This window comes from Pantherophis guttatus, chromosome 1, assembly GCF_059756535.1.
Source record: "Pantherophis guttatus breed Tessera chromosome 1, ASM5975653v1, whole genome shotgun sequence".
NCBI classification, from domain to species: domain Eukaryota; kingdom Metazoa; phylum Chordata; class Lepidosauria; order Squamata; family Colubridae; genus Pantherophis; species Pantherophis guttatus.
Genome location: NC_142063.1, coordinates 157,576,210 through 157,596,738, shown reverse-complemented (window position 1 = coordinate 157,596,738; position 20,529 = coordinate 157,576,210). Strand labels below are relative to the sequence as shown.

Genomic DNA, 20,529 nt, shown 5'->3' with positions numbered 1-20,529 from the left:
TAGAGATAAGCTTTATTCTTATCCAACTAAATGAATTATATTTAGTTGTTTATGGAAAGAATTTTGGAATAAAGACATACAAAGGAGGGAAGAAATACATACTGTACATCTCTAGGTTCTTAAATTCATAGTAATACGTAGTACAACCACACAAAACATCTGCACAGGATGTTGAAATTGGTATTTCACATGTAAGAGTTCACTTTCACTATTAACACATAAGAGGTTATTAATGGCATTAAAAATTATAACATCACAACAAAGAGACACAGTGTTATATCATTAATAACCATTAATGCCAAGTTTTGAACAGTAATTGATGCTGTATGAATAGAACAAAACTGATACATGCGCTCTACATACATGTGGGCAAATATTGTAAAGAATCCCTCTGTCACCAAAAGAGTAAATGTGGCCTGTGTATTTCGAATTTTGCCTGTCAGTACTCAGGCACTTGTAATGATTATCATTATTTATGCCAAAAAGGTCCTGAAAAAAAGTATATCATGCTTACAAAAATAATCTACTCAATACTTGCCATTATAAACCATCATAATTAAAATGCGTTTTACCTGACAATACCTGACAATATTGTATTGATTGGGTTGTACGGTGTAGGTAATACAAGCAGAAGAATATTCTTAAATATAGTGGAAGGACTGGACAACAGCAGAACCTGCCACAATTATTAGATCCTTATCAGAATTAAATATCAGTATCCAGTGTCACTAATAGAATCAGTTGTTATTCTCAAATTGTTACATAATCCTTGTAGAGAATGGGCATCCCGTGTTCATTAGATGAGTCTGGCAAGTCCTTCTTCTCACACAGGCAAACACCTCTAAGGCAGGAGCAGAAGGACAAATAGATTATCCCCCCCCCCCAACGTATCTGATTAATATGAAAAACAGGGAAACAACCCAATGCGCCTCCCTTTTTCTTGAGGAAAGTAAATGTTAAAAGTCATCTTAGAATCCTAGCCTCAAGGAAGCTTCCATTTAAAAAGGTTCATCTTGAAATGTGAGAGAGGGATCGAGGAACATGTGAGACATCAGAGTGAGGTAAAATGGTTCCCTGAAAGAGGATAGGATAGTTTCAGAACTATCCCATCCTATAGTTTCAAATCCAATTTCAGAACAATTGCTCTCAGAGGAAGTACTAAAGCCTGGAGAAGCAAACATTTCTCCAGATCTATAGAAAGACAGACCACCAGATTCTGTGATAAAGAGTTAAGCTGATTTTTCTGAAGGAATGAGGTGATGGAGGGAGCTCCAAACTAGAATCCTTGAAGCCCCATTAAGTCACAGCAAGTAAATTAAACTGCTCCTAGAATTCCAGCTGAAGTTTCCATTCTGTATTGCAACCAAAGAGAATAGTCTGAAGATTCAAGGAATATGCTGAATATATTTGCAAATGTCCATATTCTCTGGATACCCAAATCCTTTTAGCTATTGGCTTGGTAAAAAGACAGTACTGTTGCCCTATTAACTCTCTATTGTAGCCACTCATAGAAATCCTTCCTTTTACACACTCAAACTGGTGGCCCACGGGCCGGATGCGTCGCACACCAGCCACTCCCACCTCAGCTCCACAAAGGGGAAAAACATCATGAAATGTCATGTGATGGCAACGTGATGCTGCAAGTTTGACACCCATGCTAGATAAACTAGGAATATCTGTGGTGTTGTAATCTCAACATGGTTGAAGAAAGCTAATCTAATGTATTTAATAAGATTGGGAGAGAGAATATAGAATTATTTAAAGCCTTTTAACTAATTCTATAAAGACTTTTAACTAATTCTATAACAGCATGTCTCTAGGATTTGGCAATTAGTGATTCTAGAATTTGTGCTATGAAAACTTTCTGAGAATACCATATTTATGTAGTAGCTAGCAAAATCTCAGTTGATTTCAAAAAGTTAGGCAAGGCTGGCCCTGGATAGTACTTTCATGGGAAACTGCCAGGAAATACAAGGGCTATAGACTAGAAATTGCACAAACATCCAATAGAAAGCAATGACTAATCACTTCCATGATGTTACCAAGAAAACTGAATCATCATAGTTGAACTGAAAGTAGGCTTTACATCCCACCGCCTTCACCTTCTATATGAGTTGTAGGTTATTTGACCCAGATGGAAAGAAACATTTTGTGGATAATTAAGATTAAGTATGCCTAAACATTCATAGAAATTCAGATAGTTAAAAATAAGGCTAAGTTTAAAGAAAGTAAGCAAATGTTGATACCTTTTTACTGGTAGCATGATGCAGAAAATAAAAGGGAAATCTAGTGTTTGCCATGCTCTTATTTTCCAAGATGAAATAATTTATTATACATAGATTTTGACTGTATATTCAAATGAATGCCTGCCCTTTATAGGGAGAAACTTCTCGTAACATCATGTTTTTAACCAGCCTGGCGAGATCTGGGTTAGAGTTGAGGCATATAGTGGATTTATGTTGACATCTGCTGGCTGTTAAAGAGAATGTTTGAAAAATAACCAGTCAATTTCCCCTTTCTGTTGTGCAATAGCTTGTTAATTGTTTTATTTATTTATTTATTAATCCTTGAGCAAAGGAAATGTCTTGATTAGCTGCCATTTCAGTTAAAAACTACAAAGTTTAGCAAATGTATTAAGACACAAGTCTGTCTCTTGATGTGCTGTACTTAACAAAATAATTTCATGTAAATTGGAAAAATATGGTACTAGCGCCAATGTTGTTAGAAATTGAAAGAAAACACAGCATGGAAAAATCTCTGAAAATAAAAATGGGCAATGATTTGGACCCCTCTAACATCTGTTTGTCTTCTAATATATATGATCTAGTAGTCGATCAAATAGCTTACTTAATGTTACTTTAAACCTAAAGCTATTGTTTAAAATAAAATATCTCATTAATAGACTTTGTAAACTTTTCTGAATGTATTTCAACATAATATATTCTCTTTCTCAGTAAAAAAAAAATTAAACATAGTCCTTGACTTACAATCACAACTGAGTTTAAGATTTCCTTGCTAAGCAAGATAATCGTTAAGTGAGTTTAACCCATTATGCAGCCTTTCTTGTCGCAGTTCTTAAGTGAATCATATAGTAGTTAAGTTAGCAACAGGGTTGTTGCTAACTTTGCGGGGGTTGTTCCCCAATGACTTTGCGTGTCAGAGAGTCGCAAAAGGTAATCACGTGACCCAGAGACCCTGCAATTGTCATAAATACATGCCAGTTGCCAAGCCTTTGAATTTTGATTACCTGACCACGGCCATGTTGCAATGGTTGTAAGTGTGAAAAGTGGTCATAAATCATTGTTTTCAGTGCCTTAGTAAATTTGAACAGTCATTAAATGAATGGTTGTAAGTTGAGGATTATCTATATTTTGAGGCAAGATAATTCAAATCTCAAAGAAAAATAATATAAAATTTGACAGGTTTTGCTTATTTCTAAGTGGCAGTTAAATAATTAAATAATGTAATAATCATCATTAGGAATCATGCAAATAAATTTATTTGAAACTAATTTGGATGTTCAAAAATGTTTAAAAATATAGCTAGTCCTCGACTTACAACAGTTCGATTAGTGACCGTTTGAAGTTACACTGGCAGTGAAAAAAGTGACTTATGACCATTTTTCACAGGACCGTTCACTTAATCATATTACAAACCTAACAACTGCAGTGATTCACTTAACAAATGTGGGAAGAAAAGTCGTAAAATGGGGCAAAACTCACTTAACAAATTTCTCACTTAGCAGCATAAATTTTGGGCTCAAGTGTGGTCAAGGACTACCTGTATAACGTTTGCTCACATTATCTACATTGACATATATGTTGTAATATTTTGTAAAATCAATAAACCAGCTGTGATTAACTTAAGCCTCAGTGACTTAAACTCAATTTATTTTACCTTGGGACAAAGCTCTTCAAAGAAAGAGACTGATGATCAAAGATACTGAATAAGACCTTTTATTTAGAGATTATATTTAAAACCTTCTGGAAGCATCTGGGAAGGCCAAGTACTAAATGGACAACTGGAATTTTCCATTAATTCCTGGGCTCATGCCCCTATTGTTTGGTTTATCAGTCTTAAACATTGTAATTTGAGAAGTAATTATATTGCTCTGCTTACATAGTTCAAGCATAGAAATAAGAATATTATTATTTATTACCTCTAGGTTGACTTTGGTAGCAATGAATTCAATTATGATATTTCAAAGATAAAATAATATAAACTTATCATTATGCTTTAGCTTAACATTTTTGGTTAGATTAAATTTTGTTTAAAGATTTTTTTTAAAGAAACTGTAGATTATTTGAATAGAAATTAAAATCCTTTATATATGTTTTAAGTTTTTTTTTATTATTATTTATCAAATCTATTTCCTGCCCATTCAGACAAATCTGGAGTTATCTGTTCAGAAGTTCAGAAGAATACTTTCATATTTCCATTTCACTTATGAATGATCCATAGGCATTTTTTTTGCATATTATAAGATCCAAATGCCAAATTAGATAGGCTTTTGTCTTACTGAGCAAACTCTATTTATTGCTAAACCTTTATATTGGCTATGAATTATAAGATAAATACAGTGAATAGCTGCTCTCATTAATATGTATTATTTATTTATATTTGTATGGAAGAAAAAATAACACATATATGGAATAATATAGTTATTAAAATTTGCCTACACAATATACTGGGTTAATTATATGCTTTAGCTCCTTCCTAAATGTATCCAAAATAGATTGGATTAAACACTTGGTAGTTTATTTTTAACTAAACAATCTGCAACTGTGACAAGCTCGGGAGCTTCTCTGATCAGCAAACAACTAACAGCAACACATTTCACCAATTACTCATCCTGGCATGTTTAATTTTACTTAACAATACTCTCTAAGATCAGTTTTCAGGCACTGATCTTCTGGCAGGGACATACTGTTTTACTATTCGAAATGATGTAAACCAGCCTGCTCTCGGTGATATTTAAAGTGTATTAATTGTTAATGTGTAATCTTTTTGAATTCCAGTCAAGAGGAAGACTGTATTCAGTTCTTCCGTTTGGGAAAGAACATCAGTTTGCTCCCCTCAGAGTACAGTACTAGCTTAGCCTCCGGAGACTCTGTCAGCCTTATTGTTTTGTGACTTTCTCCTGAGGCTGCTTGCTCTTGGAGACAAGAGATTCTTATCGCAGCCCAGGCTTCACTATGGTCTCGCTTTTTTAAATTTTAACCACCGACTGCTTGGTGTGTGGTGCTAGCATTGTGGAAATCACAGGAGGAGCATTTACTGGGTCTTCGAACAGCTCTCCCAACCGCACACTTTCTTCATGCTGATCCTTTTCGCTGGAACCAGCCACTTCAGATGGTTCAGGTACTTGGCATTGCTGCAATATTTTCTTCTTACCGGGTATTGCGATTGCAGTTTAATAGGGGGGGGGAGCATTTAAAAATCACAATGCAGTTTCTATTTATTTTTCTGAATAGAGACTTTGCCATGTAAATGCAGCAGGAAATATATTGCATGCTAACAAAGGCAGTAATAAATACCAATTCTGTGGCATTTGAGCTGGAAATTAATACTGTTTTAAGAAGTATCCTGTATGTGTGCCCTGGAGTTTATAATGTGACTTAAGTCATTCACTGTGTTTATGATTTTATGTCTGGATGATTAGAAGTATTGTTCTAAGACAAACAGCTAATTTTTCAATTAATGTATTGTCTTGCCTTTGCTCTCTTAGATTAGGAATGGTCAGGTTTTGCAGTAAGTTGTTTATGGAACGCTTGTTTTATTTTTCATAATTAAAAACCTTGTCACTTAACCACACAATGTTGCTACCTTTGGATACAGTTCTTTTATTTAAGATTCACCAGCTTAAATGGTTATAGGATTCAGCAGAAGCAGCACTATACCTCCATGACTTTGTCAGCCTGACCAGTTTTGATTGATAGAGTTCTTTTGCCAGTGAAGATAGCTCAGTGGAATGACTTAAACTAGGTCCCACAGGTGCTTTTTCAAGAGGCAACTGGACTTTCTGGTTTTTCTTTGAAGACGTTTCGCTGCTCATCCAAGAAGCTTCTTCAGCTCTATAGCTGAAGAAGCTTCTTGGATGAGAAGCGAAACGTCTTCAAAGAAAAAACAGAAAGTCCAGTTGCCTCTTGAAAAAGCATCTTTGTGACAGCCATGACCTGGATGACTGAGAATCTCCATAGAGACTTAAAGTAGGCATCATCATAGGTAATAGCATGGGTAGCACTGAGGAATTGCATAGCTATTCTGTGTAATTTCAGCATGTCCCATTGGTGGCATATCTGCTCAGACTGGCAGAAAGAATGGACTTAATGAAATGCAGGGAATCTTATAGCCATATGGACTCTGCTGCCTTAGCTGAATGTAGATGTAGATACATGAGGCTGTACATTACAGTCTTATTTACCTAGAGCTGAACTCAAGGCAAATTTTAATAGGAATTTACTATTGATTTCTCATTTCAGATATATATATATATATATATATATATATATATATATATATATATATATATATATATATATATATATTTCAGTATTTATATACTGCCCAATTGCACAAACTTTAGGTAGTTTAGAGAACAACTTAATAAAAACATTTTTAAAAATCACAACCAACTATGATATAAGCCCATATAAACCCAGAATTAGAAGACAACAGACAAAAATGTAAAGCTTGTCCGAAAAGCCAAGTTTTAACTGCTTTCCTGGAGATGTGAGAGGGCCATCTGAATCTTGCTTTTGCTGGAGATTTAAAGCAGCAGTGGAGTATTGCTTCCAGGCTACTACCCCCTTTGCTTCCCAGCTGAAGAAACGTATAGCATCCCTGCTGTACAGAAAAACAGGTTGGTCAGAGCATTATGGAAAAGATACTCTAGCCCAAGTTTGGAAATGCTTTAAGCACCATCTTGAATTGTACTCAGAAACTTACTGGAAGCCAGTGCAATTCTTGCAGTGTAAGAGATATACTATGGAACCAGCTCTCATCAGTCAGCATGCGGGCTGCTACATTCTGCATCAGACGCAGTTTCTGATAATCTTCAAAGGCAGCTCAGAGAAGTAGTACCATACAGAAGCAAAGAGAGTAGGGTAACTATTGCCTGCCACTCAAGAAAGGGAAATTAATATAGAAATGGCTAGTTTATATTACTATGTAAAAATAAAAACTTGAGGTTAGATGTTACTATTTTACTGCATCAAAGGAAGTTGGAAGTCAATGCCTTTTCTTTCTTTTACCTTTCTTTTCTGTACTCTTCCCTTTCCCTTCCCCTTCCCCTCCCCTATTTTTCCTACTATTTGTTTTCATATTTTTTTTGTATTTTATATTATAAACAATTTTTTAAAAAAACCAACCTCAAAGATAGGGCACAATTGGCATATTAGCAAATTCACTTCTATTTATGTTCTTCTCTGGACAGACCATCCAAGTGGAACCATGAGTCCAATAACATTCTCCAGTTGCACATAAGCTCCTTTGGGGAGAGTCTAGCAAGATAGTAAACACTGGATAATAGCATTCAACTCCAAGCTCACCCAAGTGACTTTATGAACAAAATATCTTTTGTTCATAAATCTCTTTAAGGAAATATTTTACAACAACCTAAAGGAAGAGTTGCTGACCTGACCCGTGTCATCGGGGAACATATCATTTTAAAATGCACTGGTGGACAACATTCCACCAATAAAGCACTCTTAAGTCCAAAAATTTGCATACGGAAGTGTATGTCCTTTCAATTATCCTGTTGAAAAACAGTTGGAATTAAATTCTTAACTGTGTAACTGCAGTCAGGTGATCCTAGTGACTAAATAAACTCAGCTCAACCCATAGTCTGTTTATTATTAATAATAATAATGTATTATTATTAATAATAATAATACATTCAAACAAGGAACTCTGGCAATTCTTTCATTAGTTTCTGATTCTGACAAGTTGGAGAGAAGAAATTATAGTTTCTGAAATATGTATAATGTAAATTAGGGAAAATCTGTCTATTTTTTTTTAATTGTACAAATTGGCAGAGGGAACAAGTGGTGTAAGTTAGTTGGCTATTTTTTCTTAGATAATGTCTTAAGATATCAGCTATAACACATACAGTATATGAAATAGTGAAAGTATGGACATAAATCCAGAGTAATTTGGCACCACTAAAGATATGCAAGTGCGGATAATACCTTCTGGTTGTCTTTCTTTGGTTGGTTATTACTTTTCCAGAAGAGGAAGAGATGGCTGATCAAGTTCTAATGATAGAGAATTTGTGGAATATCAGCATTGTAGGTAGCCTATCCGTGTCAAGATCTTTTTGACAGTGTTAACCATTGGGGGGCAGTTGAATGTGATGATACTGTTTAGCAAAAGTGCAAAAGGAATTTTTAAAATATATCTTTAAGGACAGTACAATTTCTCTTACCTCTTTCGCTTTTTTATTCACTGGTAGTTTTAATTTTGCCTTGGGAAAGAGCTTCAAGAAATTCTGATAAAGTTTTTTTTTCTTAGAGTGGGAGGAGATTAGGAAATTATTACAGTGACTTTATGAGCAAAATGCCTAGCGTTGGTATGATTTTTTATAACTCTGGGAAAGAGAACAAAGCTACTGAAAGTACTACAAGTTCAGAATGTTTGGAGATTTTTGCATTTATTGTAAGCAGTTCATCAAAAGGCAGTTAACAAACAAACAAACAAAAAATATATGAAAAGTGCTCCACTCATGCAAATTCTGAGATAAACAGAGTCCTAAAAAGCGTAGTATTCGCAGTTGTAAAGATTTATGTAGCATTATACCACATTTTCCCTTTCAGTAAAGTGTTTAAAGAAACCTTTGTGAGAATCTTGCTAATGTGATATATTGTCAAAAATTTAACAATGGGTCTAAAAAGAACAGCAAAGAAAATTAAATTCTCAGGACATTTGTGTTTTCTGTGTGAAATAGTGTATCCCCTCCCCCTTTTGTTGACCTTAGGAAAAGCACTATCATACCTTTGTGCCTAAAAGCTAAAAAACCAGATTGTCTGCCTTCTAACTGGCAAATATTTCTTTTAAGCATTGTAATCGTGTTTTTTAACTGACAAGAATCCTAGAATAATTTCTTCATTGTGGTCTCTGTTATTGATACACATGAGTTGCTTCTAGAACACTTTTTCGAAGCTGCTGGAATGTTCACAGATTTTTGGTGGAAACCTTGTCCTTCTTACCGTATATACTTCGTGACTAGATGCAGATCTGCTCCAAGCCTCTCCAGTTTGTTTTCAACCACCACAGTGTCTTGAGATGAACTTCATTCTGCTGTATTGTTATTCTCCAGTTTTCCCTTAATTTTCTTTCTTTAATTCCTCAAAACTCTTTAATTTGTTAGGACGCTTTGTCCTCCCATTACAGAGATCTGACCTTTGGCAATATGGCTCCAAGGCCCCTATTTCACAAGCATCAGCATTAGCTTTCTTATTAGATTATGGAAACAAATTTTTACATCTGTTGGAATATGCACATATGTAGTCCATTGTAGACATTTGTAAATACTGCCAGTCATTTCTAAACAATAATTCCAATCATTCTTATTTGTGAGCTACATTCTGGGAGCAAACCTAGAGACAGTAGTCTCATTTTCTCCAACTCTCTTACCATGTTGCCAAAAAATTTCTGCTGGCTGCCTCGTGTCAGTCAAATTATCCATTGCTCATGGGATTTTTCTGCCATTATTAGCTTTACCCATTGTGAGTGGTAAACATTCTAAGAGAAATACTACAGCCAATTCCAAGCAGAGAAACAAGAAAAAGAGGAATAAATGACCATCTGAATCCGTTCTCCAAAGTCCTTAGTTCCACTCTACCATGGCCTTCTCAAACACTGCTTTCTTTGGTTATTAATGAATGGGTTATTGACGTACTTTATATTGTCCACTTCTTCCTTGTCGGACATAGGAATCTGCCTTGAAAGGGGAAAATCAGGAAATCACCTTCTGATTACCCTTTTATCTTTCAGAATTGTCAAAGTCAATATCTTTGTCTTTGGCCATCTCAAGATCACCAAGATCTTAAATGATCATTTCTCCCTGAAACATCCAAACATTCACTGAATGTAATGTATATTGACCTTCTATTTCACCTTCTTCTTAAATTCTGCCATTTATAATGTCTTTGCCCAATCATGTAACAAATAGCAATTGCTCTCTCATCCCCCAGATTTTTCTCTCCATCAAGCTGTTCCTTTGAGATAGATCTCATATCCATGTTCCAGCTTAGCATAGCCTTTTGACCAAAGATTATTATCTTCCCTTGGTTAATAAAGTGAATATGATGAAAACCTTTGGTTTCCCCTAGCAGAAATCATGCTTATTTCTCTTAATTTGACAGTAATGATTTGGATGCCTTTTCAGTTTATTCAATATCATCTTCAACTTTATCACTCAATGGGTGAGCCAGGTTGGAGAGCAAGCATCCCACTCTACTTCTGAAAGCTTTTATTTCTGGAATGAATACTCTCTTGACCTCATCAGCCTCAAACTCCAAATGTTATCTTTGAACTTGATCTTTCCCCAATCAACCATTCATCAAATACTTGGTTCATTTTCATGGTTCATACGGTTCCATTAATTAACTTTGGGTTCTGTTTTTTGCAAGATAAGCTCCACACCAAACTTCCCTGTTGCTTTCAAGCCATCACTAAAATTATTATAGACTATTTCTCTCTTTCTCCAAACTGAGGTCTAAGTGTTTCGAGAAAGAATGGCAAGTTCAGACTTGCTTCAGTATGTTAGACTTTCATCCTTTTAACTATTTTCTTTTAGATGTTCTTGTTTCAAAATGATTGTTGTTCTTTGGGTAAATAGAATCCGATCTGCATATATATAGATTGCAAGCTTTCACATATCTATGGTCCTTTACTATTGCTGCTTCCTTCATTTTACAGTAGCTGGCTCTGTTTACCAGTTTAATGTTTTGCCATGTGGTCTCTCCATAGCCCTGACAGTTTAAATAAAAAAGTATACTGCTCAAAAAAATAAAGGGAACACAAGCAGAAGACATCAGAGATCTGAATGAATGAAATAGCCTTATTAAATACTTTGTTCTTTACATACAGTAGTTTGTACACTGCTCAAACAACTAAAGGGAACACAAAACTACTGTATGTAACGAATAAAGTATTTAATAAGGCTATTTCATTCATTCAGATCTCGGATGTTCTCTGCTTGTGTTCCCTTTATTTTTTTGAGCAGTGTATTTGTTACTGGATTTCTCCAGTTCCAAGGTATCGGTTTTCTTCGTATCCAGATAACTGGCTTCAAGCAGTGCATTATGTTGCCAAACTGTCTCGCAATATAGTTCTTCCACTCCTTTAGCATCATGGCCTCTGACTGGATCATTAGGAGTATTCCTTTCTTCCTTTGCAGGTTATCTGATTCATAGGTGCAGTGACAGTGCTGCTGTAATTCCATACACTTCAGTTATTTGTACACAAAATATCCTTCCCAAAAGAATCAGAACCAGGGGTGAAATTGACGGTTCTGACAGGTTCTGGAGAACCAGTAGCAGAAATTTTGAGCAGTTTGGAGAACCAGCAAATACCACCTCTGGCTGGCCCCAGAGTGGGGTGGGAATGGAGATTTTGCAATATCCTTCCCCCAGGAGTGGGGTGGGAATGGAGATTTTGCAGTATCCTTCCCCTGCCACACCCACCAAGCCACGCCCACAGAACTGGTAGTAAAAAAAATTCAGATTTCACCACTGATCAGAATCCAGTGGAACTAGGGTTCTTCAACTACTTCAGTTGTACATTTGCCCATCTTTGAATGCATCTCTTACAGGATTGGTTCATACCTCTATTACATTTCTCTCAGCACAGATGTAGGACAGTTCCCTTGCCTACTTGGCCTTACTTTTGTCCTACTTGACACTCAAAGTCTCATACGCATTATCATTGAATACCAGTTCTATTGCTGTATGTCATCTGTTTGTTGATTCTAAAATTAAAGACACTGGAGAATATGTGTCCATTCTCCCCCCCCCCTCCATATTTCTAAAAAAAGGAGGGGGATGAAGAGGCGGTGGTGAGACCTCTCCTCAAGTAGCCTTCCCTGGACCCGGCAGTGTTGGCTAATTACCGTCCACTCTCCAACCTTCGCTTTGTTGCGAAGGTTGTTGAGAGTGTGGTAGCGCGACAGCTCCCTCAGTACCTGGATGAATCGGTTTATCTGCATCTGTTCCAGTCAGGCTTCAGGCCTGGGTACAGCACAGAAACGGCATTGTTCACATTGGTTGATGATCTCTGGAGGGCTCGGGACAGGGGCTGCTCCTCTGTCCTGGTCCTATTAGACCTCTCAGCGGCTTTTGATACCATTGACCATGGTATCATACTGCACCGGTTGGAAGAGTTAGGGGTGGGGGGGCACCGTGTTGCGGTGGTTCTCCTCTTTTCTCTCCGACTGGTCGCAGTCTGTGTTGGCAGTGGGACAGAGGTCGACCCCGAGGCCCCTTGTATGTGGGGTGCCACAGGGGTCAGTCCTCTCGCCCCTTCTGTTCAACATTTATGTGAAGCCGCTGGGTGAGATCATCCGTGGTTTCAGGGTGAAATACCATCAGTACGCTGATGACACCCCGGATAACCCCAATGATGCCCTTGAAGTGATGTCCTGGTGCCTGGAGGCTGTACGGATCTGGATGGGGAGAAACAGACTCAGGCTCAACCCATCCAAGACCGAGTGGCTGTGGTTTCCGACGTCCCAATATAGTCAGTTGGTGCCATCACTGACTATTGGGGGTGAGTCGTTGGCCCCCACGGAGAGGGCTCGCAACTTGGGTGTCCTCCTGGACTCACAACTGTCTTTAGAAGAGCACTTGACGGCTGTGGCCGGGAGGGCTTTTTATCAGGTCTGCCTGATTCGCCAATTGCATCCCTTTCTGGATCAGGACTCATTAAGTACGGTCACTCATGCCCTCGTCACTTCCCGCCTGGATTACTGCAATGCTCTCTACATGGGGCTCCCCTTGAGGAGCACCTGGAGGCTCCAGTTGGTCCAGAATGTGGCCGTGCGGGTGGTTATGGGAGCGACGTGGCGCTCCCATGTGACTCCCCTCCTGCGCAAGCTGCACTGGCTCCCGGTGGTCTTCCGGGTACGCTTCAAGGTTTTGGTTACCACCTTTAGAGCGCTCCATGGCTTAGGACCGGGTTATCTACGAGACCGCCTTCTGCCACCAGTAGCCTCTCACCGACCAGTACACTCCCATAGAGAGGGGCTTCTCAGGGTGCCGTTGGCCAAACAGTGTCGACCGGCGGCCCCCAGGGGGAGAGCCTTCTCTGTGGGGGCACCTGCCATCTGGAACGAGCTCCCCCCGGAGATACGGAGGATCCCGGATCTGCGCGCTTTCCACCGTGCCCTCAAAACATTCCTATTCCAGCAGGCTGGCCTGGCCTAACCTCTCCAAGGCTTTTAAAAGAGCCTTGGTAGTACAGTGGTCTAAGGCACCCTGTTATTAAGCTGGTTATTAAGACCAGCTGCCTGCAATTACTGTAGGTTCGAATCTCACCAAGGCTCAAGGTTGACTCAGCCTTCCATCCTTTCTAAGGTAGGTAAATTGAGGACCCAGTTGTGGGGGCAATAAGCTGACTTTGTATAAATATACAAAAAGGATGAAGGCTATTGCTGAGCACATTGTAAGCCGCCCTGAGTCTCCGGAGAAGGGCGGCATATAAATCAATTTTTTTTAAAAAAAATTCTTTTTTAAATTTTAAATTTGTCTTATAAATTGGGGTGTTTTAAATTTGTTTTCTGGGCCAAGGATTTAATGTATTTTATATGGTTTTTAACGTTTGTATTATATGTATTTTATTTTCTGGCTGTTCACCGCCCTGAGTCCTTCGGGAGTAGGGCGGTATATAAATTTTATTATTATTATTATTATTATTATTATTATTATTATTATTATTATTAATAATGATGATGTGCATTTTTTAAAAAAACTCCTCAGGGATGGTTTTCCCAATTTCTTTTACATTAGAAAATTACGAAGTTTATTTGTTTCCTATGGGATTAACAAAGGAAAAATTTCTCTCCAAGAAAATTAAAATATTTAAAATGTTTTTTGTTCAGAAAAAATAGAATCAATTTTGGTCACCTTCCATTCATGAAAGAGAACTAAAGGAAGATCACACCTGAAAAAAAGAGAAAATGATTCCTCCCTGCCTCTGCAGCCCCCAGCCTCAAACTGCTGGAACAGTTTTTTGCAGGTCCAGCATAGCATTTTGTGAATGAGGTTTTGGTCATGCGTAGTCAGGATCCAACCTGAAGACTGAAACATGATAGAAGATTACATTTTCTAATGTATATTTTAAAAAAAGCCTTAAAATTTGAGATTCACATACACACTTTGATATACAGGATTTTTAAAGATCAATATTCAATTGAAACCAGAATTTTTCCTTTTAGGACTAGTGGATAAATAATTAGAAAAAAGCCATGAAAAAATATTTCAATATGATTACTGTAATAAGATTACTACATGCACAGACATGGGGAATTTGACACTACCCAGCATCAAGGAATGGTTTTCTAGGTGTGGACATATTTTGCTGAAATGGATAACTTGATTTCTTTGATTAGAAAAGACATCATCTATATTTATTGGTGACTGGAAACTTCTTACGAACTTTTTATATAAAAATAAAAAAATGAACTTCTGATTTATGGTTTGGGTAATTAGGATATATTATAGAAAGAAGAAGAATATGTAATTTTATACAGAGAGGTTGAAATATGTTTTTACTTAAAATTGCTGGGAAGAATACGGGAAGTCACCTCTTTATATATTTTTCTTTCTTTTCTGTTTTTCTTCAACTTCTGTCTTTTCTTGCACTTATTTTCTCTTTGTCTTCTTTGTTTTATATTAGTTTGTATTAGATTTTACCTTTCTTGTTGAAGTTTTAATAATATATATACCTACGAAAAAAGAATTTTATATCTTTAAATGAGCAAATGTACGATTATTGGGATTCTAGGACAGGGTTTGGAGAGATGCAGAGCGTTCAAAGGAGATATGAAGAACCTTTGCTTTTTTATGTCTTTATTTTTTTAAAAAATTCATTGTATTGTTTTTATTGTTCATTTGAGTTCGTTTTGTTGTTTGAAATTTTAGAGAAGTGTGTGCATTAAACATACATTGAAGGGAGATATGATGGCAAAAGGTTTAGGAACCCTCATTGTAGGATAACACTAGGGCCCTGAAACCTAATTGTGTATTAGATTTGTTGAGGTCACCTAACCCTAAAACAACTCTGGATAGCCTACACGGAGAACAATACTGCCTGAGCCAAAACAGCAATCCCAACGTTCAGAGAAAAGATTCGGTGGGGACTCCACAGATACCCTAATCTAGACCAGAGAACAAAAACTAGTCTTAAGGTACTTCTGGAACCTTAGGAGAGTGGAAACCATGAGTATTTCCAAAGGGCAGGGGTTTCAGCAGGGACTTGTTCCATAGAGATTTGAGTAGAAGTGAGATAGTTGCCTTGACTTGTCATGTTACATTAAATAGTCATAATTAAGAATTTTCTTTTAATTGTGATATTTTTATGTTCTAATAATCTTAACAGTTGGGAGTCTAGTATGTGAATATGGTGGTATATAATTCACATAGAGAGAGACTTGCTCTTAATTTTGCATAGCTCATCCTATGCATTTGAAACATCAACCATCCAATTTTACTATGACTACTGCATAGTTTCTTTCTCTACTGCAGTTTTGTCCAGCTTCCAGGTAGCAGAATGAAATATCAATAGCATCTCCCTCACAAACTGGGTAATAATGGGTATCGTTAACATACTACAAACGTTCTCCCCCAGTGATTTCATATGAATGTTAAAAAATGGGGAGAGGACCACATCCTATGAAACCCCACTCTTCCCCCACTACAACACGCTGAACCTGCCCACAGAGAAATGAATAGAACCACTATAAAATTTCCCTCAATGCTCATTGCTGAATAGTATAAAAGGACAATGTAAAAAAGTACAGTGATGACTTGAAGAAAATATGTGGCAACCATTAGTAAAACATAAAATAGCCCAGAAAACAGAGAAGTGAAAAAGAAATTCCAGATTGTCCCACATTGACTCTATATGGGTAGAAGAGGGGGTGGAGGAGGGAAAAGCTGTCAGGCTTTCAAGATTCTATCATTATAGCTTATAACATTTAATCAGAATTCTAGTATTTCTTTTAGTGTCTGTCATATCTTACCTCAGAGGACTGACAGATAAGGAGAACTGCATTACCCCATCCAGGTCTCAATAGAACTCATCCAGGAGAGTGATCAGTATCACCTCAGACTTAACCCAGACAAGACCAAATAGCTGTGGGTATTGCCTCCTAAAGACTATGTCGATTGTCCATCTCTGGTCCTGGGGGGGGGGAGAAATTGTCCCCCTCAGAACGGGTTCGCAATCTGGGTGTTCTTCTAGACTCACAGCTAAAATTAGAGTAACATCTGGCAGCTGTGGCTAGGGGGATTTTTGCACAGGTTCGCCTAGTGGACCAACTACAACCCTACTTAGATCAGGAGGCTCTCCTCACAGTCACTCATGCCCTTGTCACCTCACAGTTGGATTATTGCAACGCGCTCTACATAGAGCTACCCTTGAAAAGTGTTCGGAGACTACAGTTGGTCCAGAATGCAGCCGTGCGAGCTATTGTGGGTGCACCTAGATACACCCACATTACACCAATTCTCCGCGAGCTGCACTGGCTCCCTATCGGTCTCCGAACACAATTCAAGTGTTGGTTATTACCTTTAAAGCCCTACATGGCTTAAGGCCAGGCTATCTTCGAGACCGCCTTCTACCGCATAGATCCCAACGACCGGTAAAATCCCACAGAGTTGGTCTCCTCCGGATCCCGTCAGCTAAACAATGTTGGCTGGCGGGCCCGCAGGGGAGGGCCTTCTCTGTGGCTGCCCCGGCTCTCTGGAACCAATTACCACCTGAGGTCCGGACCGCCCCCACTCTATTGTCCTTCCGGAAAGCGGTGGAGATCTGGCTTTTCCGGCAGGCCTGGGGCCGTTGATCTCGCTGCTGCAATCTTGTGAGACTCGGCCATGAATGGAGTGTATGGGTTTTTAATGTTTTTTTAAAACAACTTTTATGGTATATTGTTTGCATTATTTTTTGTCGTAAGCCGCCCAGAGTCCCCAGGGAGTTGGGCGGCATAGAAATGCGACAAATAAACAATAAATAAATAAACCTCAGTCCCATATCCAGGCCTGAACTCAGTCTCCAGAAAATCCACTTCCTCTAATGTGTCACCACCATTTCAACAATCTTCACCCAAAAGGCTGGAGACCAGCAAATATTTATTCAAGACCACAAGATTGAGCAAGGGTCCAATCTACATGTGCTACAGGATAGTCTAATTCAGCAGAACTCCACTTGTTCTACTTTCTCAGAACTCACAGCGGAAAAAGAATTACAGACAGCAGGGTCAGTCACCAATACAGATTTTGTCCATTAAGAGCCAAAATGACTTTGTTGGCAAAGTGCTAATGCAAATAATTATAGTGGCCAGATGAGCAATCTGTCTAATGGCTCCTTCTTAAAGAGAGTTAGTAAAGTTAAACAGGGTCACCTGACAATATTCTGCCACTTCAATAAAGACGGAAAAATAAGTGTGTTTCACCTGCCTAATGTCACAGTGTAGGTGCCAACATAGTTACATACTTGAGATTGGTTGAATGTACTTTTTGTCTTTCTCCAGCATTTCAAGTGTTGCTTTATTTTCCAAAGAGTCTCAGCAGCCAAGTTGCCAGCCAGGAAATTGCACTAGAAAGAGGCTGCTTGTAGGCAATAGACTCCAGTATCCAATTTGGTTACCAATGTCAGTGGTCTATCAGGCACTAAACTGAACTGTTTGCCAGTGAGCTGAGAAACTCTCCAACAGGATCCATTAGGCATTGGGGATGGGCCATCCAAATCAGGCCTGCTGCCCCATGATTATCATGTGTTACTCTTAACTGTAACTGGTTCAAGGCATGATCCAGTCATGGCAACAGAATAATGAAAAGCCTCTCCATTTCCAGATAATGTAAAATTTTCTCTAAAGCAAACACAAGATCTAAATTATGACTGCCCATATGAATTGGCCTAAAGATGACTTCAGACAAGCCCATGGTTGTCATGAAGGCCATGAATTCCTGAGTTTTTTCAAAGCAAGGACCAGAGGTAAGGAGACTGATGTCACCCAACACCAAAAGGAGATTTTCCACCACCACCAGCTTTCAAACACCATCAGCTCCAGCATATCAGGAAGGGAATTATAGTAATGCCATGTGACAAATATTCCTTATGAGTACCAATTTTCTTTAGCACAAATGGTAAAGCAGCAGAAAAAATTAATAAGCTGCTTTGAACTTGCCACAGTAGAAAAGCCAAATAGAAAATCAAATAAGTAAGTTCACTGCAGTCATTACTTGTCCGATTTAGAGCTTTCTTTAAAAACACATTTCTCAGAAACATTTTTTTTTGTAATATCAATATGCTGTTATTCATTTCCTAGATGGACCCAGTGCAAAAAGCTGTCATAAACCACACATTTGGCGTGTCACTCCCTCTAAAGAAGAAACAAGTCATCTCCTGCAATGTGTGTCAACTTCGCTTTAATTCTGATGTGAGTATTTTTGATTACTGCTCAATGTATGCTTTGTGTATGTGTGTGTTGGTAGGTAGGTAGGTAGGTAGGTAGGTAGGTAGGTAGGTAGGTAGGAAGGAAAGAAGGAAGGAAGGAAGGAAGGAAGGAAGGAAGGAAGGAAGGAAGGAAGGAAGGAAGGAAGGAAGGAAGGAGAGTCAAGGTAGTCACAGCTAAAACATACAAAGAACAGTTGCTGGAATTGGGTATGTCTAGTTTAATGAAAAGAAGGACTAGGGGTGACATGATATAGTGTTCCAATAACTAAGGGATTGTCACAAAGAAGAGGGAGTCAACCTATCCTCCAAAGCACCTGAAAGCAGGACAAGAAGCAGTGGGTGGAAACTAATCAAGGAGAGAAACAACCTAGAATAACGGAGTTGGAGGAAGTGTCAGGAGAAATTTCCTGACAGTTAGAACAATTAATCAGTGAAACGACTTGCCTCCAGAAGGTGTGAATGCTTCAACACTGGACTTTTTAAAGAAGAGATTGGACAACCATTTGTCTGAAATGGCATAGAGTTTCCTGCCTGAGCAGGGGGTTGGACCAGAAGACTTCCAGAGTCCCTTCCAACTCCGTTATTCTGTTGACTCCTAGTGACTGGCCTAGATAAGTCCCTGCAGTTTTCTTGGCAAAGTTTTCAGAGGTGGTTTGCTCCAAGGTCACCCAGCTGGCTTTGTGCCTCAGACAGGACTCGAACTCCCACTATCCTGGTTTCTATCCTGGTATTTCAACCATTATACCAAACTGATTCATATACCAGTAGATTAAAAATATATTTACATTTTTAAAATAAATTGAGTGATCCTTCCAGTATCTGCCAGATGCTAGGTTTATCAAACTGCATTAATGTGAACAGATGAATCTTTCATGTATAGTAAGCAAAATTTACTAACAATGCATACATTTTCCCTCCTACTTCAATCAGTTTTTTTTATTATTGAAAAGTTTTACAGAAAAAAAAAATCCCCCAATATTCCCCCCACCCTTTTTCCCTCCCCCCACCACCCCCACACCCCTTCCCCCCATCCCACCCTCCCCCCCAGACTTCCCAGAGCAAAATACAGGGTATTTCAGTTAACAATCATAAGCTAAATTAACCTATCTATCCTTAAACTATCAAATCTCCCTCTGAAACCTTAACTCCACTATAGATAACATAATACTTCTAAAATTTAACATTCATTCATAAGCTATTTGATATTTTCTTGTACTACTTCAATCAGTTTTAAATTGCAGGCAGAAATGCTGTAGTGAGAATGAGTTTATAAGACAAATGGTCGGAGAATCAGTATAGAATGATTTTTAATTAAATACAGTAGATAGTTTTGCCAGCAGTACAATCCAAAATATGTTTATTATTACCCTTTTGACTTCAGGATTGCTCCTGTGTAAATAGGCAAGGGGAAGTAATTAAAAATTATTTTGTTTATTACATGCTAACCAAATAAATGTAATGAATAAATACAAAAAATATTTTAAAAATATGTTTTATGAACACAGTTCTAACTTTATATTTGGCTTTTACTTTAACAATGACACTAAATATTCAGAAGTAAATCTTGAAAATAACTAGTCGGTTAATGAATCCCATGAAAAGGTCACATTATTCAAATCTGTACTACTTGAAGTGATATTTCTATGGAAAATATGGCAATTGTTTCCAGTTCAATAACAGGCAGTAAAAAAATTGTAAACAAAATATTTTATACGTATACTAATGGAATATTACAATTATGATTAAAAAGTATGTACTTCTAATTTAAATTTCTAAATTAAGTTAAACAGTGTAATTACATAAAGCAAAATATAACCAAAAAATTCTACCATTTACTTAGACATTTCAATATCT

General features: G+C 37.8%; 1 protein-coding gene across 3 annotated transcripts in view; it reads left to right on the top strand.

The window, feature by feature from the left end:
• Window positions 1-20,529, top strand: part of ZNF385B (zinc finger protein 385B) — a 267,317-nt gene that overhangs the window by 196,423 nt on the left and 50,365 nt on the right. For 2 of the 3 annotated variants that reach the window (XM_034428666.3, XM_034428674.3), the window contains one exon: window positions 18,548-18,658. In XM_034428666.3, coding sequence (XP_034284557.1) covers window positions 18,548-18,658 — 111 coding nt within the window. Of the gene's footprint in view, window positions 1-4,580; window positions 5,362-18,547; window positions 18,659-20,529 lie in introns of those variants that run through there. The other variant, XM_034428691.3, reaches the window with a different exon arrangement.